Source organism: Acomys minous (genome assembly GCF_964271855.1).
Source record: "Acomys minous genome assembly, chromosome: 9".
Lineage (NCBI taxonomy): Eukaryota > Metazoa > Chordata > Mammalia > Rodentia > Muridae > Acomys > Acomys minous.
Window position 1 is genome coordinate 38,624,631 of NC_140490.1, and position 26,366 is coordinate 38,650,996.

At 52.4% G+C, this 26,366-nt stretch overlaps 2 protein-coding genes across 3 annotated transcripts in view; both read left to right on the forward strand.

The window, feature by feature from the left end:
* TRPC7 (transient receptor potential cation channel subfamily C member 7) overlaps positions 1-4,379 on the forward strand; it is a 126,822-nt gene extending 122,443 nt beyond the window's left edge. For both annotated transcript variants that reach the window (XM_084796401.1, XM_084796402.1), the window contains 2 exons: positions 883-958; positions 2,953-4,379. In XM_084796401.1, coding sequence (XP_084652527.1) covers positions 883-958; positions 2,953-3,122 — 246 coding nt within the window. In that variant the 3' untranslated portion in view covers positions 3,123-4,379. The remainder of the gene's footprint in view (positions 1-882; positions 959-2,952) is intronic.
* A 13,813-nt stretch (positions 4,380-18,192) lies between these two features.
* Positions 18,193-25,823, forward strand: SMIM32 (small integral membrane protein 32). Its single transcript, XM_084796404.1, has one exon. The coding sequence runs from the start codon at positions 22,891-22,893 to the stop codon at positions 23,200-23,202; it is 312 nt and encodes a 103-aa protein (XP_084652530.1). The 5' UTR covers positions 18,193-22,890; the 3' UTR covers positions 23,203-25,823.
* The last annotated feature ends 543 nt before the right edge of the window (positions 25,824-26,366 follow it).

Below are 26,366 nucleotides of genomic sequence, written 5' to 3' on the forward strand. Positions count from 1 at the left end.
ACTTCCATTTCCCTCATGATCCAAGAGAGGCTGGGACTGAATCCAGGTCCGCTGCAGGCTGATGCAGGAGATACTGCCAATGTCTCTTTGATTCTGGCCTTGATGGGGGAACCAATCACTGGACAGGGCAGCCCCAGGGAGCAGGGACTTCTGCCCCTCTCCTCCATACTGCTCATCTCTCAAGAGTCAGAAACCTCAGTTGGGGGCTATTTTTAACCTCTGTGATTTCACAGGAACCCTGAACAACTAGCTAGCAAAATTCAAAATTCAGCTCCTCCAGGCCTCCTGGCACTCGGTGCTATTCTTGTCCCTTAAGTGCGGTTCAAACTTTGTTCACTTAAGGAAGACTTACCTGCAAGGCAGCTGGAAGCTAGGGGCCAAGGCCCCTGCTCCACCATAACTAGGGCTATGCGGTCAGGCCTGCAGGCATCTGGGGAAGTGGTCTCTCCATCAAGGCCCAGAGGCCCAGCTGAGAGTGTGGCTGATGCCTGCAGCAACTCTCTGAGGTACAGATGACTTCCTCCAGCCTGGCCCCGGCTGCTCTCGTGAAGAGTATGCCACTCACTGCCACTGTCACTGTCACTCAGGGCTGCAGTTGCTTGACTGACATGAGAAGACTTCCCAGAATTCCCTGTCTGGCCGGAGCAATACTGCACCTCAAGCAGAGCTAAGGATCCAAGATGGCTCTCCTTCCATCTCTCCTTGGCTTGGCTTCCTGTCAGTGGGGAATGTCCCTGCTTAGCAGGAAGGCTAAGCAGGTCTCTGCTAGGTCCATCCACTGGGCAGAGCACCCCTGGGAGCACACTGGCCTGCCTGCTCATGTCCAGAATGAGACCTTGTTAGCCACACCAACCCTGAGCCCTTCTGTGCATCTCATTTCAGAAAATCATGAAGCGACTGATAAAAAGATACGTGCTGAAGGCCCAGGTGGACAGGGAAAACGATGAAGTCAATGAAGGTATGAGAGGGCCCTGAAGCAATTTTACTCTAAGGTTTGCAGGTCAGGTTCTCTCAGGTTGAGCCTGTGGTGTATTTTGGGTTCTTCTGTCTTTCTGGAGGATTCCTCTATCTTCAGTGCAAGTATATACATTCCTATGGGGGCGGGGCAGGACCCAAGGTCTTCACTTCCTCATTGCAACAGCAGCTGGTCCACCCCGGGGTCTCTGCACTCGGTCCTCTTCTCAGAGTTTCCACCCCCTCACATCACCTCCTCTCCTGCCTGGCGTCTGTGGTCTCCACCCTAGCCAGTCTCCTAGGATTGTCACCTAAGCCAGCTGATCAGCACTTGATTCCACATGTCACCTAGGTTCCTGCTTGCTGTGTGACATAACTTTCTCAGGCCAGCCACTAGCGTTGACATGTGGACACCATAGAGGCGTGGGACATTAGTCTGCCTCTCATAGGGATGGCATCCTCAGCTGGCTTCAAGCTCACTGACTTCAGCATAGCCTAGCATCCCACCATTTATACTGTCTTGTGTGGGTATATATATACATACATATATATATATATATATGTATGTATATATATAATGGGGGTCCGCCTGTACCCCATTTTCAAACTCTGCCACTGGCTCAGACCCAGCTGCCCACTGTGTCTCTGTCCCAAGCTCTGGGACTGACAGGAGCAGTGCTTCTCTGAGGACCCGCCTCTCGGGTGCCAGCTGTGTGCAGATCCAGTCTAACGCATCCCACACCGTGGCAGGGTCTGCGGTCCACACTAGAGAACAGCACGAGTGCTGGAGGTTCCATCTGCCCCATTCTCACCAGTCTAACTTAAGCAAGTATTCTTAAGTAAGAAGCAGATGTGATACCCGGGATAAATATAAGTAAAAATAAATAAAAAGACCCTTGTCCAGGACTGGAGGTACCCTGCCTCCCATCACTTGGGCCACAAAGGCTACCAAAAGGGCCTGGCCACTGAGTGACCCTTTGCCTCATCTTGGGGTACCCAGCATACAGTTTGCAAAGGGCAGTGCCTGATCTAGCTGCTGAGAGGCTGAGCAGCAGCCCTCCCTCTCCTTGTGGGTCCCAGTTATGAGATCACAGGGTGCCATGTCAGCCAGCCTCAAGCGGTGTGTGGCTGTGATAAACATGAGGGTAACGGAGACACAGATGTCATTTTAACTTAAATGATACCATGAGCCTGGGGTTTAGTGAGGTACCCTAATAAAAACAGGGGGTATAATTGTGTGTGTAAGATCTCTGCCCTTTATATATTTAAGCACACTGCATAAGAGATAAGAATAATATACCCCAAAACAGTGGATTTCTGCCAGAATTAAGTCTGATGTCTAAAATATGAGAAAAGAACCTTTCTATTTTCCTTTGTGCTTCATAAAGAGATTCCCACAGGCCCAGACCCGTTGGGCTTCTAACCATGCGGGTCACTATGGAAACAGAAAACGAAAGTGACTGTTTGGTGGTCCCCTGTTAGGGGAGGAGGCAGCTGCAGGCTCAGGGAGGTCAGGCTGCTTCTAAGACTAAAGCTGCTTCCCACAGCTGGCCAGCCCCAAGGCTGTGTCCACTGTGCAGAGCCCTGCTCCCAGGTGTGCGGGCTTTCTCTCCTCTGCACATATCCACAGAACCAAACAGAACATCATGAAAACGCATGTTCCAGCTAACGAGCGCCTTGCTCTCTCCTGACATCACCTGCACTGGCTCTGAGGCCAACATTGGAGCCAGCAGTGTGTGAAACAGGTGCCAGAAAAACTCACAGCCCCAAACGCCATCCCTCCAAGCTGTGAAGGGAGAGGCTTTCCAGGAACGGGGGGAGGGGCTGTAAGTGGATGTGTGAGAAGCCAGCTGGGTGACACTTCCCCCCCCCCCCTTGCTCTGTGGGTGCAAGGCCTTCATGATCCCAGCATCCTCCCCAACTTGACCTGCACCCACAACAGAGCACCTCCTCCCTGCGACATTCCCATCCTCAGCCAGCCCTCTTCTGTCCTTGCAGGTGAACTCAAAGAGATAAAGCAAGACATCTCCAGCCTTCGCTATGAGCTTCTAGAAGAGAAGTCGCAAGCTACGGGAGAGCTGGCAGACCTGATCCAACAGCTCAGTGAGAAATTTGGGAAGAATTTAAACAAAGACCACCTGAGGGTAAACAAGGGCAAGGACATTTAGTGGCCTGACTGGCACCTGTGACTTCTACCAGCATTCCAAAGCCGGGCTAGACGTCCCAGTCCCAGCCCTGTTGGGGAGGGGCTTCCATCCCACTCCCCTGGGATACAGGGGGATCCACTGGCTCTGTCATGAGCACATGGCTGACATCTCCAGTCCAGGACCTGCCTGCCTGGACCCAGGATCTTGAAACTAGGCTGTCGGGAGAGAAAGCCACCCCAAGGAGGGAAGAAGTGCCATCAGACACACAAGACCTCCTGTCCAGCCTCAGTGGGCCAAGGCAGGAAAAGGCCATCTTGGATGCACACGTGTGCCCTCCCACTCCACTCAGGACTCCAGCTGTGTCCTGGGAAGTCAACCCCCCCCCCATCCTGTGAGCCCCCTTCTCATTCCTCCCCGCCATACACAAAACCAGAACCGGGAGGTGACCTGTGACCTACTCTTAAGTGCCAGATGAGAACCCAGATAGCCTAATAGCTAAATAGTTCTATTTGTTTATATAAAAAAAAGTTTAAAAACACTAAATCAAAAAATTGTACTGTAGAGAAAAGTTGTCATTGTTTAGAGAACAACAAAATCCAAATAATGTATTTTTACCTTTATTAAGATTATCTTCTTGTATTTACTATTTTTACCTAAAATGAGAAGAAATAAAATTACCTCATAAGAGCCTGGGGATCTCTGTGGATGTGCTGCTGGGCCATGTATGACTAGGGGCCTGGCTTTATGAACCCTCAGGTCAGGGATGTCTGAGAAGATAGCACCAAGCCCCAGAGTCCACAGCCAGGACCCCAAGAAGTTTCTGGCTTCTACTCTCACTGCCAAGCCCCACTCCCCATTTCCAGACCTGACCCCAGGCTCTCCGCGGTCAGGAAGGAAGAGGAGGCAGTAGTGGGGTAAGTGGTGAGATTGCTCCCAGCCCTCCTCTGGAGCACTCCTGCCCTGCTGGGTGTAGAAGGGAGGGCAAGGGTGCCAGGAATAGAACCTCACAGCTGAAGGGACCTAAGCCAGAGGAGGAAGAGCAACCACCAGATGGCGCCCAGCCCCAAACGATGTGCCTCACCTCAGGTGGGAGACAGGGCCTGGACTGAGTCCATGGGTCACAGGGAAACAGCTGGTGATGCAGGTGATGCAGACCAGCATGTGATTTAGTACATAATGTCAGGCTAGGATTTCCCATGAGTCGGTTTCCCAAATCTTCACAGCAACCCTGAAAGGAGGGTCAGCGTTCCAAATTCAAACACCGGGAAGGGAAGATACCCTGGAAGGGAAAGACAAAAAGAATGGGTAAATACACACAGGCAGACACCACACATATTAGCGAGTACACACATGTGTACAGGTGGTAGGTAACCTGTGTGTCATGGAGGACAGTTCAACTTTGCAATGGCGTCAAACCTCTGCAGTCAGCAGGAGCCATACTCTCCATTTGGGTTTTGCTGGGCTACCGGCACATGGTACGCTAGGTGGCAGCTGTTCCTCCGCAGTCAGGTGATTATATGTACCATCGGGCAGCACTCTCCAGGGGACTTAGTGGCTAATACTTCTGGAAACAGGTACCCTGTAAGCTATTCTGTTGGGTGTCGCTGGGTGTACTATATCTCATGTTAAGACCGCTGCGCACAGGGTAGTCCATACTGCTGTTGGGTAGAGTAGGTGCAATCAATGCATTTTTGTCTTAGAATATCTCTAGCTCATGATGGATTTGCATGTGCTCCAGATAAGTCCAGGAGTGTGCGTACTTATATGCAGGAGGGGCAGACTTGCATCGCAGGTGTCCAGTTACAAAAGCTGTTTGCTTAACTCTGCTATGGCAAAGCCACAGATAAGGTGAAGTGATGAATACAAGCGACTACTGTCTGTGACGATGAGATTGCACATCCCTGCTTGTCACTAATACAGGCCATCTTGCCAAATCTACCCCCATTTCAAAGAGCAGGGGAAGTCACCATTGTTGGGCACTGAGATAGGCAGCTAAGGAAGATGCTGCCACGAATCTACCATATCCAGGCCCTTCCAAGCCCCATCTGTACCACAGCCCAGGATTTGAACAAGATACAAACTCCATGGCCCCATGGGCACCTTGAGTACATGAACGAGCCACTTCACAAATATAAAGTCCTATCTTAACCTGGGGTCAGTGGAGGGCTTATAGGTGCATTTTAAAGAACCTCTGGGGCTGGAGAGATGGCTCAGGGGTTAAAAGCACTGGCTACTCTCCCAGAGGATCTACATTAAATTCCCAGCACCCACATGGCAGCTCACAACCTTCCATTACTTCAATCCGGGAGCTCTGATGCCCTCTTCTGGCCTCTGTGGGCACTGCATGGATATTATACACTGACCTACGGCAGGCAAAACACCCATACACATAAAACATAAATATTTTTTTTCAAAAAAATAAAACTGTCAAGTCTACAGGTGCCTTTGAGGCTGTGTGCTGGTCCCTAGAGAGCATGCCTTCCCCTTTCTCACACCATCCTTCAAGCTCCCAAACCTGCACAAGACGAATGAATGCACGCGGCCCAGCTTTGTTCAGCCTCTGGCTAGGACCCAGCAGTTGCCTGTTCCAGCCTGGACTCTGAATAGAGGCATACATGCCTTGGTAGGAAAAGCAAATAATCTGACCAGAGAGGACAAATTACCAATGTTTCCGGAAGATTTCCTCTCAGACCTCCCACTTATCTTCCTCAGAATGCTGATAAACACTTCTGAAATGCGGCACTCCATTTCCCTATCTGCCTTCAGCCGGAGGCACTTGGCAGCCCTGTTTTCAAACTGTGTGACACCCTTTTCCTAAAAAACCTAAGCTTCGGATCTGCTCCTCAGAGAGATAAAGGAAAACAAGCCCCACTGCATAATTAAAACTGGAACAGAGACTGGCACCATCCATTAGGCTTTCAGGGCCATCCAGGAGTGACTGGCAAATGGGTGAGAGGACGCAGAGGAGGCGTGGTCACACATAGAGAGAGCCCAGGACTGAGCCTGGCAGAGCTCACCAGCCTGGAGCTTAGTGGCAAGCTCCATCGTCTGCCCCATGTCCTGACCCTCCGTGCCTGGGACCCCCAATGAATTAGCCAGTGTCAACAGTGGAAGCAGTTCATGGAAACACTAGGCAGGACAGTGAAGAGAGAAACGGGGGGTGTAGCCCAAGGGCAAGGGGACAAGAGCCACTTCCGGAAGCACGCCCTGTCTCCTGCAGCTCTGCCCACTTGTCATCATTCTGTCTCGTGTAACTTGAATGTGTAGATTTGGTGTGTGCTGATACTACCAAAAAGAAGGACCCATGGGGGGACCCAGGACTAGTCTCCACTACATATTGAACCAGGGCACCCAGTGAAGCCCTCCAAGGCCCCAGATTTCTGAAGCTCCTGCAGACACTACCATCGGGCCCTGAAAAGGTCCACACATTGGCAGAAAATGCAAACCATCCCCACCTGTATTTTTGTCCAGCTGTGGCTGAGCTATGTGGCCCTGCTCCCTCTAGTCTGTGGGGTAGTCCCCAGCTGCCTTCCACAGCACCACCCCCTGCACAAGGGGAGGCATCCTCTGTGGTCTTCAGTCATGTGTCACTTTCAGTGGCTTCTAATGGGGCTCAACAAGTTCTACTGACACTTCCCAGACAAAAACCCCCAATTAGTGGCGGGGCTGCTGCTGACAGGCGTGCCCTCACATGCCTGAGCAGGCAGCACTCCTCTGCCTGTGGAAGATTACCTCCTCTCCCAGCGAGGCCCCTGACAGGTTTAACTTAAGGGAAGTTCCACACATGGAGGTGGCATGCCTAGAAGGCTGCGACACCCTGAAAGCAAGTAGGTTCTTGGACTGTCTGTCACTCCTCCCAGGGCACAGTACTGCTATGTGAATTACAGCAAAGTGGGGATGGCAAGCAGAGGCAGCTCCAAGGAGTTCTGGCTTACCCATGCTGCCAGGCAGACCTTGGTTTCTTGTTTAGCTCAACTCTCCCCTTCACCTCTTACAGGGAGAAAGTACCAGAAAGAAGGAAGCAGAGGAGAAGTGGAGGGATAAACCAACTCACTCTGTCCTGGCATTCAGTGAAAGTGCTCCCAGATGGCTTAGCAAGATCCTGAGGCTAACGGGTCCCAGGAGAGAGCCCCAGGGGCATGATAACAGGGTGGGACCACCACTCACCCTGACTATTTTCCTCCACTTCCCCTAGCAAGCAGCCAGGATATCCTACTCCTTTGCTTTGGAAAAGAATGACACCGGAAGTGAGGAAACTAAAGGTAAGGGGATGGGCTTCCCAAAGGCTTGAGTCTTTAGAGAAAAGAGAGGCTTCAGAGAAGACGGGATGTCCCCTGGCTCTCCCACACCCCAGGTGCCTTCTGTCAGCCTGCGAGAGACTTGGAGGCCACAGAAGAGCACAGAGAGACCAAGGCAGCAAGCAGGGAGGCCAGCTGGAAGAGGGATGTCCTGGTGCCTTGGCTGGACCAGCTCTGCCCACTCGGTGCCTCTTCTTGGGTACCTAGTCCCTTCCCCACACCTGTGAGGAGTGAGGAGGAAGAGACAGCTCTCTGTGTTCTCTTAGGAAAGTAAATTTAAATGTGTTGATCCTAGGTCTTCGGTGTGTCTGAATCAGAGAGAGGTGGGACAAACACAGCCCACCGGTGTCAGCCACACTGACAGGCAAAAGACCCTTGTGCTTGTTGGGCAATTGAGATGCAGGTGCTGCCTGCTGGGCCACCAGCTTGTGTCAGTGGTTCCCACCTGCTTATGACAGGCAGTGAATAGGGGAAAACACATCTGCCCCTGTCACTTCTATGCAGGAATCAGGCAGAGATGTGACAGGTGGAGAACCCCAGGGGAAAGCAGACATTGGGGATGGGACACCAGCCAGCCATACATGGGCAGAGCACTGCTCTCACCCCACAGCGAACAGAAACCACCAGGATTTGACCCCGGCATGGCCAAGCAAAGGCACAGTCCTTCCCACACCATCAGCAGCTCAAGGCAACTTGCAGTTCACACATCTCTGTGACCAGAGAGCCGTGAGCAAGAGGGAGTGCACCAAGTCCCCAGGGAATGTGGACAGGGTGGTCCGCACATGAACTGGAGGAAAAGGGGGCCGTGACAGGGAGAAGACAGGAGTGGGAGGGAGAAAAGAGAAGGGAGGACGGGGTGGGTACGGGGCAGTAGGTCCCCACCCCCACCGCCACGCTTTCTACAGCTCTTCTTTCCCTGTGATTTGTGGCTTCTTAGTTCACCTCCAAACAAACGCCATTTTTGTTCAGTTTGCAGCGGGTTCTCCTCAGAACTCCACAGAAGTGAACACCTTAAGCCCTCTTCCCACTCTTCCCCGGGTTAGGGATCAAGTTCAGTTCTTAGACACGAGATGGCCTGAAACTGTTCCCACACACCATTTCTCTTGAGGGCTCACAACTCACTTGCGAGCAGACAAGAAAAGCCGAGTTGAACTCAAGCCTGGCGGGGCTGCTCTCAGGGCCCCTCAGAATCAGGAGCAGAGTTGTCCTGCCCTATCTAGGCCTCTGGAGCTGGAAATGGAGGCAAAGCAGGGAGGTCAGACATGCTGCCGGCCTGGTGACCACATCCTCACCCTTGTTTGTGGGGTCAGTCTTCAGATATTCCACAAATAACCAGTAGACACCCTGTGGATGATCAATGTCTGGCTGGTGACGCTGTTGTTATAAATAGGACCTACGTAGCCTCGTTTTGTAAGTACAGGCTGGTGGAGTCGACTACTGAAGTTATATAAACACACGTGAGTTTGGGACTCTGGGGACATTTGTAGCTCTCTATGTGCACAGACCATCAGAGAAGAACTGCAGCCACCATGGCTGTATCTCACCATCTGTCATATGCCCAGGCCTGAGTCAGCAGAGGGACTGGCTCTTTGGATCCTTTGAACGACAGCAGAGAACGGAGCCCCAGCTCCGTACCAATCAGTCACAGAAAGGCACCAGCACAGTAGATTCCCTAGTGCCTTCCCATCTGCAGAACTAAATTAGATGTCCTCAAGCCCAGAGCCCTGCTGAAGGTGAGCACGTGTCAGAACGTCACTGGCTTCTCAGCTTCGAGTGTGGCACTAGCATTATAGTCGTCTGTCACCAGCCATGTGAATACAATGACTATTCCATGCTTCAGAAAAAAAAGCACACAGCCCATAATAAGTTATTCTCCCCCAGGTATGCAGGTGAGTGAGGCATCCTGGGACCTCTGCGCCTGTCTATTTCTGACATCCTAGGATTACTGAGCCTCTCTGTTTCTGAGCGCTTTGCAGAGGGGCCATAGGGAGAGAGGAAAAGTAGGGAGCACCCAGCCACTCAGCGTAGAGTCTCAGTGCACCCCAGAAATGGTACAAATGCGACCTTGCAGCCTGCCTCCTGCCCACTCATTGGCTACAGAGGATTTGTGCTGAGGTGAAGCCCAGGGACACTTCCCAGGAACCAGGAGAAGAGCGCAGACCTGTGAGGGCACCAAGTCAGTCAGTTTTTGTTGCTGTGATAAAACACCATGACCAAAACTACTCAAGGAAGAGTTTCTCTTGCTTTCCGGTTCCAGAGTCCATAACAGCAGGGGAGGTATGGCCTGACGGCAGGAGCAGGAGGCTGACTGTTCCAACTAATAGGAAGTGGGGCCGGCTATGAACCTGAACCCTCACGGCCCGCTTCCAGGACTGACTTCATCCAGCAAGGCTGCACCTCCCAAAGCTTCCATTGCCTCCCAAAGAGGTCCTCCAGGGGATCAAATGTTCTAATACAGGAGCCTATCAGAAACAGTCTTCATCAAACCACAACACCAAGTGTTGTTAGTCTGTACTCGCTATGGACAGGTCAACTCTTCAAAGAGGCAAGAAGTACGGACACGGTGCGTCTTCACCACAACAGAGGCAGGAGGGACAGCAGCGTGACTGCTGAGGCCCAGCACACAACCAGAAGGGGAGAGGTGGGGGTGGGGCAGCCACCTCATGGCAGAGACCAACAGGCAGGCCAAGGACATCTTCGTGATGTGCCCACACTGGAGGCCGTGGCCAAAAGCAATGAGCAAGAGGCAGCGTCACACAGGCAGATTCTGAGCACTCAAGCCAGGGGCACAAGAACCACTGACAAATCCTACTGAGTCCCAGTTGAAAGATGTACACCACCATTCTGAGGGCCCCCCATGGCCCCTATGCCCCCCTGTACCCTCTGCGGCTGCTGCTGTACCTGTTCTATAAAGTGTTTGGATGATTTCTTAAGAAAGAGAGAGGAAGATGGCTGGGCTGCATTGTTGCATTTGTGGCCCCAATGACACCTGTCTTCCATTTCTCGAATCCCATGAGTCCCTGTGCATATTCACGACTGGCTTAACCATGTGACTTGCATTAGCCAATAAGACACTAGCAAATAAAGCACCCGCAATGGTTTGGTGAGTTCATGGTCACTGGGACATGTCTTTCAGCAAGACAAGCACTATGTTGTAAATAAGCTCACATGCTTCGTTGAAAATGATCACGTAGAGAAAATTCACAGCACTGGAGGCTTCTTGCACTTCTTTACCTAGCGGCCCCACCCTCCAACCCACCCCTACCCTCCTTCCCACCCCTAGCACCCCCCCAACTCCAACCCACCCGGCTGTTGATGAGAGCAGCTCCACAAATGATTCAGCCTCAGAAAATGAAACCACCTCCCAGCTGAGCCTTGCCAACCACAGGATGCTGAGAATACCCTCTTGTTGCCTGGGGGCTGAAGACGTGGGTCAGTGGTTAGAAGTGCATACTGTTCTGGCAGAGGGCCTGAGCTCAGTTTCCAGCACCCCCACTAGATGGCTTACAACCACTTATAACTCCCTTCCAGGGAACTCGATGTTCTCTGACCTCCAGGGCACCTGTACACACCTGATACACATAAATTCATTCTGGTACACATGCGTATATATAATAAATACATCTTTAGGGTTTGTCGATTTAAGAACTTGTGTTTAAGGCAGGTGGCACTTGGTAACAGACAATTGCAACCAAAAGGCTGAAGGGTGGTCTAGGGATCTTTTCTCAGTGCTGCAGAAGAAACCCAGGGCCTCCTGCTTGCTAGGCAAATCCTCTACCACTGAGCTGTCTCCTCAGTCTCCAAGCTGTTACTCAGCTTATCTGTGGAAAAGCAATCTCATTACTAAGTCCCCAAATAACGATGTACTCATGAACCTTGGTGAACCTTAGCTGCCTCCACCAACATTACCAATGAGGTCACTTCAGCAGGTGCAATTCAAAACTGTAGTCAGGGCTTCCAGCCCAACCAAAGCCAGCCACGCTTTCACTTAGAAACCTGCTTCTACCAACAGAACTAACACATGCATATGCGAGTGCACACACATACACACGTGCACATGCACACTTACATGTGCACACACATGCACACTTGCTCACATGTGCACACCCATGCACACTCGAACATACACCCACACATGCACGCATGCATGCACGCATGCAAGCACATACACACAGCCCTGCCCGCTTGCCCACCCCAAGCAGCTTTGGCTGTCACACAGGAGGCGGCACAGTTTGTTGCACAGGCTGATACAGGCGGTCCGCTCCATCTCCACCTCAGCTCTCATGAACTGACTGTGTGAAAGACTAATAGAACAGCATGCATCCCTGCTCTGTGTCACAGAGAGAGAAGAGTGAGCCTGGAGACCAGGTATGGAGAGCACCTGGCTGCTAACAAGAGCGATGGTCACCACAGGACACAACACAAGGAAATAAGAATTGCTGTTTGCTATAGTTTTAAAAGACCCATGCTTTAAAGGCTTGGTCTCCAGATTGGTACTACTGGGGGTGGTAGGACCTAGGGCATATTTGAGGTCCTCAGGTGACAGGGGTACGTCCTTGTAGGACCCAGGCTGCTGCCTCTTTCACTTCTGCCTCCTCGCTCATCCCATAAATGGCTTTCTCTACCATATGCTCCCACCATGATGAGCTGCCTTGACACACTCCCTAAAATGCAAACTTGTGGACTGGAACTTTTTGAACTGTGAGCCAAAATAAACCTTTTTAAAAATAAGAGAATCATCCCGAGCATCCGGTTACACTGAATGGAAACCTGCCTGATGTGAAGTCCAAGAGACAGAAAGGACGCCATCTTAGATTTCTAGTCTATGGCATCTTCATCTTCCCTATCCTTCATCCCATTTGAGCTAGACAATGCCCCAATGGAGTAGGCAGGGTCAGATTTGCTGCTTCTGTCTCATAAAAGGAGATTAAGCAGGGCAAGTAAGTGTCCCCTTGGGTTGGACCACTTAGAAGATGAAAGTTCACTAGATGCCATGGTTATCAGCCTTCCTGGGGGGAGGAGGGTGGTTGATGAAGGGACTAGACCCCATCCTGGCCCAGTGCCCTAGGTGTAGGATTGAGCTAGTTTTAGGAAGTGATTTAGGAAGTGAACAGCAAGGAAAGGCAGGGGACAAAGCATTGGAAACAACAAGGGAAGAAGAGCTAGGGCCTCCTGATAGCTCAGCCCACCACCCTTCACTTCACACCCAGGGCATTGCTGGCGTCATAAGAAAGGGACAGTGCACACAGACATGTGGCTGCAGTAGCCATGTGTGCAGTTACTCTTTTTCTTGGCATTGAGGAGATGTCATTTATCCTTAGGACATGGGGAGGGCCCATAGGTCCTTCAAGCCAGGAGAGCAGGGCTGCAAAACCAAGGCAGACAATCTGCCAGGGCAGAAGAACAAACTTGGGGTGTGGGCGGAGAGGAGGGGGGAGCGTGGGGGCCCAGGAGGTGGCTGGAAGGAAGACTCCAACGGGCTGGCTGGGGTGGGGTCTACACCTCTCCCCACCACAACTAATAGGGGAGAGAGGTGGGAAGGCTGTTCCTCAGACTGGAGACTTACTGCTCTCTCTCCTCTCTGGAACTGACAAATAGCCACTTCCGAACTGTGTCAAGAGCTGTGTTGTTAAAGAGCATTCATAATTAGACCAGGTAATTCACTCCTTAATAATCAGTGTGTTTCTCCCTCCAGCCCACTGAACCTCCCCCTCCTGTTGTCCCCACTTCTATTTTCATCCCCACCCCTCCCTGGTGGGAATTCCTTAAAGCAACCCCACAGTTTTTGTCACCGACTGTTCCCTTTCCTGGTAGGGCTCGGGGCTGATGGTGGGCTCTTCTGCTGCCTTCTCCATCTGGAAGGACCGCTCTGAGCAAAGGCTCCGAGGGGGCAGAGAGAGGCTATTTGGTAGTGCGGCTAAGTGGGAAAAGCCCCACCCTCTGGGCCAAGCCTCTTACTGGCCAGATGAGAGACAACATCTCTGCAAACCCTGAATAATGAGGCGCCATCCAATGTTCGCCCTCTCCTGTGGGTGCAGAGGAGGAAGGACCATTTTTCCTGATGAACTGTCCCTAGCATCAGCATCAGCATCAGCATCAGCATCAGCATCAGCATCAAGACTGTTTCCATGCAGCCCCCAGCCCATGCCAGCCTTTGCCTTCTGCAGGTTGGCGTGAGTGGGAGGAAGAGGCACAGATGGGGCACTTAAGGAACGGGGACCCCAGAGATGGGAGGGCAGCGGCAAGGCAAATGGCTCTAGCTGTGCTGGTGTGTGCTGCTTTCCTAAAATATTATTTTCATCAAAAAGCAAACCACAGTCATTGGAGAACTTTCCAAAATCCCTAGCACAAGAGAGAGAGAGAGAGAGAGAGAGAGAGAGAGAGAGAGAGAGAGAGAGAGAGAGAGAGAGAGAGCAGCTCTCTGAATTCATCCTCCCGGAGGCAGCTTCTAGGAGGCATTCGTTTATGGTTGTCTTTTCATGTTTACATACATCTTCAGCCATGGAACAATTGGCTATGGGATGTAAGGTTCTTTTCTTTCCATTAGCTGATCTCTGCAGGAGCCCGAGCCCTACTCTATTTCTGAAGAGTGGACATCTCAGCCAAGCTCATAATGCCCACACCCACCTCCCTGGCACTGCACTGGCCAGGGTCTGATGGGCTGGGCAGAGGATAACCGGCTCATGAACCCTCCATCTGTGCTTGTACCCACCATGCTGCTCGTTTTCCAGTTGCTTCCTACAAGTCGCGCCCCCCCCCCCCAGCCCCATGGGAGACATACCTCAAAACACAGCTGGCCTCTTTCCCACTCTTTTCCAGGCACTGGCCTAGAAATCTCCAACTACTTTGGAGCTAGGGCCTGTAACTAAAGCCTCTGAGTGAGCAGGTTAATTTGTGGAATTGTCCCAACGCCTATTACCTGGCAGAGCTGGGTGGTGGTGGTGATGGTGGTGGTATGTCCGCCAAGTTCTGAGGACTTCTGCAGCCTTACAAATCTGTCTATGAAACAAGCTTGTGCTGCTCCCCCCCTCTCTGTCTCTGTTTGTGTGTGTCTGTGTCTCTGTCTGTCTGTCTGTCTGTCTGTCTGTCTGTCTGTCTCTCTCTCTCTCTCTCTCTCTCTCTCTCTCTCTCTCTCTCTCTCTCTGCATCCAGAGTCACCACTCATGGGAATGGAGTTTCTATTCTTCATCCTAAGGCAGAGAACCCTCAGCCTCCTCACAGACAAACCAATGTACAAGGTCCCTGTACCTCTCAACCAATTCCACCTTCTATGTACCCTCCCCAGAGACCTGAGCCACAGTTCCTAACTTCAGGGCTGTCACATAAGGTTAAGCAGTGTGTGCACCATACAGAACAACCTGCAGAAAGGTGGGGTTGAGGCAAAGCCGCCAAAGAGAAGGCTGCTGGGCACAGCCCTGCCCTTCCTTCCTGTCATGCTGTGACCCTCCCCTAGAGGGCACAAAGGCCAACATTTTACCCTCTCTGTCAGCTGAGTGTTACAGCATCATCTCTTCCGCCCTTGGGCAGTTGGTGTTGAACAATTTGCCTTCTGGAAGGAAGGATCTTGGGTGTCAGCAAACACACTGGATGTCTTGGCTCATACTTAACCAGTACCATACATGCACATGCCATGCCCCATGCAACACACACAGGCACAGGCACGCACACGCACATATCACATCCATAGTTTCAATACTAGGTCTGAATCTGGAGGACTAGGACTGAGCTGGCTAGTTTTTGTCCACTTGACAGAGATCAGAGTTTCCTGCAAAGAAGGAACCTCAGTTAAGGAACTGCCTCAATAAGATTGGCCTGTGAGCTTGTCTGGGGAGCGTTTCCTTGATTAATGATTTATGTGCGCACAGGCTCTGCCCACTCGAGGCGGCTTCTAGGTGGGCCTGTGCTGTATAACACCAGCCAGTAAGCAGCACCCCTCCATGGTCGGTCTCTGCTCCAGTCCCTGCTTTAGGTTCCTTCCATAAACTGTGATCCATAGGCCAAGAAAACCCGTTCCTGGTGAGAAAGAAAGAGGAGGTCCCAAGAGTAGACGCTACAGCTGGCCCCTCCTGTTGCTTTGGGGACCCACAGACCACTGCTCTTCTTGCCTGAGTGGGTGATCAGGAACAAGAGACCCAGGCCGCATGCATGCTGGCTAGGCATATCTTGATTGCCCCCAGCCCATCCCCAGGATCTGCTTGGGTTCCAAGGCTCCCTGTTGAAATCCTGCACCATCAACAAGGGAGTGCGATCTGAAGGGCTTTTTCCTAGACCTCTGACTGAGTGATGCAACCCGCATCTCCCATGCCCCAGAAAAGACCGCTCAGCCTCCTTTGGGCAGGGGTTGGAGAAGTCGCTTCCCCAGCAGAACAGGAAGCTGTAAATCACTCCCAGCGAAGGCTCCCAGGATGGAGACGCCAGCGCCAGCCGGAAGGTCTTCTCTGAGAGCCGGGAGAAGGACAAGAGCCCCTCATCACAAAATGGCAATGCTGATGGAGTTTCGGATTTAGATTTGAAAATGCCACTTAAAGGACAGCTTTTCACTCACACATCTCCACATTTTATCATGAGTCAGGCCATGGGCCTGTGTGTCCCTCTCCCCCTCCCTGACAAGGCTAAAAAAAAAGAGCATTCCTCAGATCTCCTGCATAGTTGCCTTCGCCAGGGGGCCTTTTTCTGCCCCTACCCACAGCAGCTCACTATAATGGCAACTTCTCCTTGGAAAAGGACAGTACTGTCCCATGGCAGAGGGGACCAAAAAAAGGGGAAGGGGTGAGAGCTGCCCCTCTCAGAATATGGCAACAGAAAAGAGTTGGCACAGAGGGATACTGGCCACAGGGAGGGACTTTTGAAACAGAAGAGAATAAATCTTTGTACAAAAACCCCCACTATCCCAGGGGGACCAGCTCTAAGACTCCTCAGATATCCAAATTATTTTTCCCTCTGAGACAGGGTTTCTCCATGTAGCCTTGGCTGTCCTGGACTCACTTTGTAGACCAAGCTGGCCTCGAACTCACAGCGATCCACCTGCCTCTGCCTCCCGAGTGCTGGGATTAAAGGCGTGTGCCACCACCGCCTGGCTAGATATGCAAATTCTTGAATGCCCAAGTCCTTGTATAAAATGGAACATTGTTTGCACATGCTATACAGCACACTGCCCTGGGGTTTATTTATAATCTTAATTCAATGTCAATGCTACCTAACTAGCTATTATACTGTATTGTTCACAGAACAACAACAACAACAACAAAAAAGCTGCTCTTGTTCAATACAAAAACAGCATTTGTTTTTCTGAATATTTTCTACCCACAGCCAGCTGAACCTGCCCATACAGATACGGAGTGCTGACTACAGTTCTATGGGGGACAAACCAAGTTGCTGGGAAAGCCATGGTGTCAAATCTCAAATGACACCTTCCTGCAAGTGTGCTCTCTCCTCTTCTTGCCAGCTCTGTGTTTGATTGGCGGGGAGGGGCTGGTATCAAACATGGATACTATCAGAGGCTTCCCAAGTAAGTTTGAACTGGTGTCCACAGAGTCAGACTCAGCATAGGCCAGGCCAGCTACCCAGGGCTCCTACTGCAGAGCTCCTTCTAGAAGCCAAGGATTGGAGGTTTGGCCTTGTCTCCTGGGAGTAGTCAGGCAGAGGAAGGGGCACCGGTCTCTGCATCACCAGGAATGATCCTGGAGGGAAGAGTCGATAGCCCAGCCCAGCCTCCTACTGCCTGGACCAGCGTAGGCTCCCATAGCTGGCCCAAGTATGGTGTGGGACGGCAGCGAGTGCCTCTGCCTCCTGCTGAGCAGGCCACGTATCTTTCCAGCGGATGCTTCCCCAGCTACAGAGTGGATGGCTGTAGGTGACAAAGGCCACCCCAGTACCTCCCATGAGACTGGATACCTAGCCTAAAGAAGTGTCCTTCCAGGTCTTTCTTCTGGGGCTCTTCTGTCTTACAGTTTTATTGCTGTGAGGAGACACCATGACCACAGCAACTCTTACAAAGGAAAGCATTTACTTGGGGCTGGCTTACAACTTCACAGGTTTGGCCCATTATCATCATGGCGGGAAGCATGGTGGCACGCAGGCAGACAAGGTGCTGGAGAAGGAGCTGAGAGTTCTACAGATTGATCCGCAGGCAGCAGGAAGAGAGAGTGAGCCACTGGCCTGGCTTGAGTGTTTGAAGCCTCAAAGCCCACCCTGCCCCTCCCCCCAGAGACACATTTCCTCCAAGGCCACACCTACTCCAACAAGAACAAACCTCCCAATAGTGCCAGTCTCTATGAGCCCATAGAGGGCCATTTTCACTCAAACTTCCATAGGCCCTAAAGCTAAGTTAGCTGTTTCGATTTTCTTTTCGGACTTGGAGCCTTTGTCAGATTAAACAAACCAACAAATAAACAAACATTTACTTTGATTCTACTTCCTGTACTAAGTAAATGTTCACTTAAAAACTGAGTGCTGCGTTTTATTCTCAGAGAGGGCCTTGGAAGAGCAAAGGCAGGAAGCTACTGTGACATCCATCCTAGCCTCTGTTGCCGGGACTGGGCACAAGCAACCCCAGCAGAAATGTAAGTGGGGAAGAGATGGTCCGCTCCAGGACCCAAAGCCTGGGATTCATGTGGGCTTGAGACCACTGACCACAGAAGTGACACACTGAGCCAGGTGAGGTGCTCAGCCCTGTAACCTCCCAGCACTTGGGAGGCTGAGGCAGGAGGACTGTCACAAGTTCAAAGACAGTTTCTCTATAGTGTGAGCCCCTTTCTTGGAAAAAAAAAAAAACCACGGAGAAAACAGCGACCACAAGGGGGCGCTCGCCTCAGCCCACACACAGGTAAAAATCTATGGTTCACTCAAAGGCTGGAAACATTCCGAAGAGAGGGTGTACAGGCTGACTGGGACCAGGGCCAAAAGAGAAGGTTTCTGAGGAAGGATGAACCCCTGCCATCTACCTTTGGTCCCAGAACTTAACAGCTGGAGCAAAAGAAAAATAACCTCTAAATCAACAAGCTCAGAACTGCCACTGAGCCCTACATCCTGCCTCCCAGGAGACTCCAGTGCAGTGACGACGCTTGCCTGGGAACCCCTCACAGACCTGGCTGATACAGTTTTAGCCTGAAGCTCTTCCCATCTGGACCCTGTTTCCAGAGTCACACCAGCGCCGTGCCTGCCCTCCCGGTAGCTTCTTGCCCGTACACATCCGATCCTTCATGCGTGTTCCCATGTACTTCTCAGAGGTCCCCCACTCACAGCACCACATTAGCTTTTCCTAAGCACAGTCAAAAGAAATCAGGAGACAGAGAGAGGAATGTCTCTCTGCGCTTAGTCAGATGTTGTTGAAGCCATCCCCAGAAGAACGAAACCATCGTCCCTCGCAACAGCGGCGGTCAGTTGGTGCTGTACAAATGACTTTGGCCTCTGGAGTGGCTGACGGCCCAGTTGTGATTTGGAATGGTCATTTTAAGAAGTAAACAGCAAACACCCCTCCAAGACTAGACTCCAAAATGAGGCGATTTTCCAAATACGAACAGGCAACAGGCTTGGAGAGTGGAAAAGCCAGATGTGAGGGGCAGTCTCACAAAGTGGAGTTTACCACCCCAGAATTGCTACCTCCTCTTGGTCCTCGGGTCCTCCCAGTCCATGGGTCTCTGGGTGAACTAGATGCTGGCACAGGAGCAGTTATAAAAGTAAAACAAACAAACAAAAAAAGAAAAACCAACCGTCACATCAAAGAGTGCTCTGCAAGAAGGGTGTCTTCGGGACTCACTAGGGACGGCGAATCTCTTCCTCTCCGTTCCGCCCTAAGTGATTTCGTAACGGTTCCCAAAACATTTAGAAGGCACAGAAATGGCTTCCCTGGGCTCCACGCCGTTTTCAACAGTTTACAAGATCCTGGCCCCGATGCTCCCCATCTCCCAAGCTTCCACGCCACAGCTGCCAAATGGCTGACGCGGCAGGAGGGCGTCCTTGCCTCCCCTCCCTTGGCTCTCTGCAGCCAGGCATCAGGAAAGGCATGTGCGCCACTCAACAACTACGTAATGGGAAGCGAGGTCTCTGTGAGTTCGCAGCTCTGTGACCTCTGCCTGTTAGAGGCGGCCCCGGAGCCCCCTTCCATAACCTTTCCAAAGACTTAAATGTGTGAGTACACAAAGTGCCCTTAATGGAAGGTCGCTCTGGCTTGTATAAAAAGCTGTGTAAACTTCATCTCTGCATTTACTTAGTACCAGCCGTGTTTAATTTCCTGCCCGGGGATGTGCAGGGAACGTGATCAACCCTCTCAGGGCTCTAAGTACATTTCAGAAAATAAACTGCGGCTTCCCCATCAATACCAGAGGACTCCCCCAAAGGGGCAATCAATACACCCGCTCCAACTTCGTCCAAAGAAAAGGCATCTTGACAACATGCTCCTGTCTGGGCTGGGTGGACAGTCCCAGGCTGTGGAACTTGAGGCTCCCTTACACCACAACCCAGCCATGTGACCTTGATATTGACTCCTTTCCTGGGTTCTCTCTCTTGCCTGGGGTGCACCGAGGCACGGCAGTGCCATCACAGGTTGCAGTGTGAGAGATGAACCCTGAAGCCCATGCCCTGCGCTCAGTCTGTGGACAGGGGCATGCATAGCAGCTACCACCACCACCACTCTGCCATGAGTGTGGCTCAAGTGACATCAACGGTAGCCTTGGCAGCCCAGCTTCCAAGGTAGGAGGTGGGAGGAGTGAGTGAGTGAGTGGGTGGTATCAGGTGCCCCAGGATCAGAGGTGACCTTTGTCCAGGCCAGGTCCTAAACCAAGCTACCCAAGACTTTCATTTAAGCCACACAAGGACCCAGATAAAACCTCCATCCATCTCGATGCTGACTACCACATGGCTAACATGCCAGTGAGGCCTGTTCTGGCTTGGCATGTCTCAGATCCCACCTCCCACGAAAGGGCTGTAAGAAGAGAGTCATGCCGCTGCTACTGCGGCCCTGGGCCCGAGATAGTGTCCTGTGCTAACAAAGATAAACTCTGGCACCTCTCAAAGCCAGATTTCCCATCTGAAAAGTCGTTGGTCTAAACAGTAGACAAATGTGGAAGCCTAAGCACAAGGGTGTGTCCTTTAAGCACAAGGGTTGCTTGCCAGGACCAAGGCTGTCTAGGGTGGGCAATGCTGAATCCCATTGTGCTTTACTTCTACAGGGCCCCTCCTGGCCCAGGGAGGCTCCAGAGAATGCCCTACAAGGAACTTCAGAGGGCCTTGGAGCACTTGAGCATATTGCTCATCGCTGCACTTGGGGCTGCCATTGCAGCTCAGGCAGAGATTGTACAGAGGCGAGTCTGCCGCACTGGGAAGGGCTCCTGAGGATGACCTCTTGCCAGGCACACTTGACCACTTTTGTAATACTGCCTGAGGCCAAAACCCAGTATGCAATGGGGGAGAGAGGAAGAGCTAGCTCCTCTTTCCTTTGGCTCGTGTTGGCCAATCCCAGGTTCCCCTGAGGTACTCATCACCTCACATGGGGAGGGGCAGGGAGCGAGAAGAGGGCAAAGAGACATAGACATGGACCCAACTTGCTGTGCAAAGCTCTCCCACAATTGGTGAGGAGACAGAGCTGGCGCTAGGGTGAGGAGTGAGAGAGCCATCTAGAATGTAAAGCTGAACTTGCCCTCGCACACCCTGATAGCCGCTGTCTAGTCTGGCCTGGTGCCTTGGTCTTACCTGGAGCCTCTTGCTGAGCAGTACCTTCAAAGGCAGCCCATGCCTGCTGAGGGGGGTGGTAGCTGGGCATTTGCCTCTTGCATGACGCAAAGTCTGGCCCTGCCGCCGCCACCCCTGGCCCTAAAGACTGCCCACTTTTCATCCTGGCCACTAGGCCTCTCCCAGGACTGTTAATCTGAGAAGACCACGGCCAGTTTATGGTCTCTTCTAGCCTCTTTATGGGCGAGCAGAGCAGTCAAGGACTGTTCAGCAAGTGATGAACTCCTGTGGTCGCCTGCGTAGCCACAGGCCTGTTGTGAGCAGCTGTTCCTCAGGCCCATTTTACCCAGGTTTACCCAGCCTGAGCAATGGGCAACCAGTCCCTGGGGCACTATGCAAACTGGCTACACCTGAGAAGAGGAAAGGCAGGTGTGAGTGTTCTGACCGAGACCAGTGTAGAGAAGGAAATGGTTTATTTCAGCTCACTTCTTGGTCACAGTCCATCACTGAGGGAAGTCAGGACAAGTGCTCAGCCTGGAGGAAGGAACAAAAACAGAAGCCATGGAGGAACTCTGGATCTTGACTTGCTTCCCATAACTTGCTCAGCCTGCCTTCCCTTGCAAACCAGGACCACCTGGCCATGGATGGCAGAGCACACCTCCAACAAAGCCATTATTCAAGAAAATGCCCTACAGACAAGCCCACAGTCAGTTTCTCTGTGGAGTTCCCAGATGTCAAATTGATGTCGTTGTCGTCCGTCTTCATCATCATCATCATTATCGTCAGTTCACTCCCTTAATTGAATGTTCTGTCCGATGGCTTGTGGTTGGTCATAGATCTGTCAACCTAGCCCCCAGCCACAAAATAGACTGGGACTGAGGCCAGGCTGTGGAGTTTGAGGCTCCTTGACATGACTCGGCTATGCAACCATGGTGAGTGACGTCCTGAACCGCTGTGCCCTGAGAGGCCACATGCATGGACTCCAGACCAGGGCAGCCCAGGTTCAAATCCCAGCTCCTTCAATCTCAGGCCTGAGACTTTGCAGGTGGGGAGGAGAAGCAGATGGAAGAAAGAATGAGAACTCCACTACCCTGGCGTCCTTTCCTGTTTCTTTCTTTCTCCAGCTCCCCTCCTCAATATCCTCGTTGGTGAGTGATGAAGGCAGACAATGCTGTCCTCGTCCTTTCTGATCTACATTCATTGGTTCGCAGCTTCTCTCAGGGCAGGGCTGCAAATCCTGCCACCTCCCCACCTCCCGCCCAAGACAAGTGGCGCTTGAGCTCTGTCTCCAGCTCAGATAGGAGCGCAGCGGTGGAGGCGCGAGAGGACAGGATCACAACACACCAGGCGTCTTTACAAGGACCGAAGGCTGCGGGACCCCTCCAAAAGGCCACCGCATCAAGGGAAGCGGAGAATCCGCGAGCACACACACCGAGCCAGAGCGGAGCCCCACAAAGCTGCTGCTGCTGCTGCTGCAGCAGCAGTCACCTGCACCCTTCGCAGCTGCTGCACCCCAGGGGTGCTCCGGAACTCACTCGAGCTGAGAAGCGGCTGGAAAACCTGACACGGATCAGGGGCTCGGGACGCTGTCCGGGTAACAACTGCCAGAAGAGGGAACGCCTGAGGTATTGGGATCCTCGGGGCTGAGAATTTGGACCAGCGGATGCTCCCTGGGCTCTCAGACCTCGCCACTAGCCAGGCACCGATTCCCCCGCGGGTGCGCGCAGCGGGGCGGGAGGGGAGAGCCATGGAGGCTGTGAGCAGCGCCAGTCAGCAGCAACAGAAGTAAGGTGGTCCTGCCCGGTCGGCGGGACCCACGGATCATGTACGGCGACGTGTTCAACGCCACCAGCGGCCCGGAGACGGCGGGCAGCGGCGCGCTGGCTCCTGGAGCTACAGTCAAGGCAGAGGGTGCTTTGCCGCTGGAGCTAGCCACAGCGCGCGGAGTGCGGGACGGCTCGGCCACCAAGCCCGACCTGCCCACCTACCTGCTGCTCTTCTTCCTCCTGCTGCTGTCAGTGGCGCTCGTTGTCCTCTTCATCGGCTGCCAGCTGCGCCACTCGGCCTTTGCTGCGCTGCCCCACGACCGCTCGCTGCGCGACGCCCGTGCGCCCTGGAAGACGCGGCCGGTTTAGGGCGACAGAGTCAGGGCCGCGGGGCTCTTGGTCTTGGCCTCACAGAGAGTCTCCAGCAGGAAGAGGGCAGGGTTGGCTTCGGAGTAGTTGGTCCCTGGAACACTTCGCCTGGACCCAGAGACCCTTTCCGACCTGGAAAATAAGGGGTGGAGGAGAAGGTGTTAGGAGGTTGGGGTCCTGGTCCCAGTGCCTGAAAGTACTCCCCGGCAGAGTCCCACCTCCACCCACCACAGCGGGTCCTGCCAGGAAACCACCCGGAAAGATGAGTACTCACCCGGGCAAAGGAACCTTGCCTCCCTGGTGAGTTCCTGACTTTGCTCGCAAAGGGGCATCAGGTACCATGAGCGCGGGACTAATCAGGGCCTGCCTGTAGGGACTGTAGGGACTGGACTCCCGGGCCCTAAGGCTGCCCTCTGCAGCTGCCCCTCTCTTGCTCCTTGACATTGGTGATCCGATAGAAAAAGGACGAGAGGTTTCAGCATGTCCTACTCGGGTTCAAGCACCTGGTTTCCTGAGAGCAGGGGGTAAGGGGTCCGGTGGAGGGGCAAGGGACTGCAGCTACAACAGAGAGGCTGCATCTCATGCCTCCGTGGACCACCAAATCAGATCCAACACCAAGAACACTGATCATTGGTTGCACCGTTTTTGGAAAGGGAATATGAGCGGGTCCATCCGGAGCAGGAGTAAGGTAGATTAGCCCCAGTTCCCCTGCCAGAGCCAAGTCAGAGTACACCTCCTCCCTGGTTTCCCCTAGCCTTTTACTTGAGCTGGAAAGTGTTTTGTTTTGTTTTTTTTTTTTGGCGGGGGGGGGGGGCGAGGAGTTTCTGGCAGGGATAACCACCACCTAATCCCGAGTTCCTAAACCAGAGCCAGGGCTTGGAGAAGGTGGGTCCTGAAAGGACGGGGGTAGCACTTCCCCCTAAGCATACAGAAGCCATGCCTGAGAACCCTACAGGATCGCATGCATGGAGATGGAAGCCAAGAACTAGGGAGTGAGGAGACAGGTCTGTGACAACCTTGGCTATTTTCTAACTCTGGGAGGTTGCTTATTTATAGGCCTGGCTGGAGGTCTGGCAGCCTCTGCCTCTTGAGTTGCTGGGATTATATGCATGGGCTACCATGCCTGGTGGGGGAGTTATTTTAATGGGTGTGTAAAATACTTCCACTAGTTACCTGGCTTAAGGAAGTTCACTTGACCTTAAGAGACATTTTTACTGGGATTGGGGAGGGCCTGGGGGGGGGGGTAAAGAGTATTAATCCAGCTAATTCTAAGCCATGCTGGAGTCATGAGAGCTCTGTGACTCTGAAGCAGGAAAAGCACATTTGCTCCCACCCAAAGGCACACACAGAGAATTCAGCAGCATTTATAAGGGGCTAGGAAGCCAGGCAGGTGGCAGGAGTCGTCAGGGAAGCTCCCAGGTTTGGTTACTCACACAGCCAGGCTCTGGAGCTCCTGCTCCCGCTGCCTCCTCTGTCCTAGCTCCTCCCAGATTTGAGGTTATTATTTGGAAATGGAGCCAAACATCATCCTCAAGTCATATTCTCTAAGGCTAGCCCAGCTAGTCCACATGCACCTTGGTTGCAGAGAAGACCATAAGCCCCATGGGGGCATACTAAAATCATAAGCTCAGGGCTGGGGCCTGGGAGAGGTAGGGATGGAATGAAGGAGGAGGACAGTCCTCCCCTCCATCCTAGTGGTCAGCTTTGAAGGTGTTGGAATGAGGAGTCAGTTCGGGATCTGTTCTAACCCTTCGGCAACACAATCCTACTGCTCTCTCAAAAGCCCTATGACCTTGAATGAGCTACTTAACCTATGTCCTGTGTCCTCTCTCTTCTGTGAAATGGGTACCGCCTAGCTCTGCCAGGTAGCAGCACACTAAGCCAGTGTCACAGCCTGAACAACGGGGGCACAGAATTAGTTTTCTCAAATGTTAACCACTCTTGTAATTGAGATGCAGACCTGAGGCAGCACTGCTGAGGGGAAACGCTAGCTGCTAGACCCAGTCTTCTGCGGCCACAAGAAAAAGAGCTGGTCCCCTCAGAGAGCATGAGTACCTGGCTACAGAGTCACGTGTGGTTCCTAGAGCACTATCAGCTACAGCCACAGGGGTCCAGGACCACTGGGATCCTTTCATAATACGGAGCAAGGTGACAAATCCTCTGGAATAAATCCTCAGCCTACATGGAGCTGGGATCTAGAAGGCAAGCTGACTCAGTAAGAGCACCGTGTGCCTGAGCTGCTTTTCTGAATATCTCCATTCTGTTTTCTAGGCTAGAGCTGGGATAATAATGGTTTTTCCTCATGTTGGACCTGGCTTTCCCCGGAAGAGCAGGTGTGGCCTGTTCTCTGCTAGTATGTAAGCGAGTGGACTGCAATGTGATGATTACAACTTAGCTAGTATTCTGGAATGAATATGTACATTCTCCCCCAAATCCACACGTTGAGGTACTGATTCCCAGAAGGACTGCCTTTGCAGTACAGAACTGGAGCTTCGAGAAGTCAAAGGTGAAACCCTGACCCACTTGCTCCTTGTAACTGAAAAGACTATGTGAGCACACACAGAGCTGCTGGCCATCCAGAACTATGGGAAAATAAATTTTTTGTTGTCTAATCTACCAAATGTACTGTTTTGTTTTGGCAGCCCAAATTTAAGGCAGATGGCTATCCAGGGCCTGAGACAATCACTCCTGCCTCTGCTATGCTAATCCCAAGCTGTAATGGAAACACCTTAAGAGCCCTGGGTGTGGCAGGCTAAAAATGGGAAGAGACCAAGTCGTGATGTTTGTTCTGCCCCGCTAAAGCAGCCACTGGAAGTAGAAAAGTGTTAGCAACATCCCAACAGGGTGAGTGGCAGTACTCAGTACTCGGGGCTAGTAGGTAAGAACCAGGGTAAGAACCTGAGTTATGGAGCCAGCTGACCCACCTGAGTTTACTCCTACCTAAGTCTCTCTGACGCCTGTTTCCTGGGCTATACACTAGAGATACTAGCACCTGCCTTGTGGGACTTTGAACACAGGCATCTCAGGGCAAGTGCTAGGCTTGTGCTGAATATGTCGGGCGTGCTTGAGCGTGAGCTGTGCGGTTAGTTGGGATGCTGGCTCCAGAACTGCTTACAGTAGGACAGACTGTCCCCATCACCCACATGGAACACAGTGGTCGAGGT

What these genes read in the sequence shown, in the direction of transcription:
- SMIM32 (XM_084796404.1), top strand. Translation starts at nt 22,891, where the DNA reads ATGTACGGCGACGTGTTCAACGCCACCAGCGGCCCGGAGACGGCGGGC.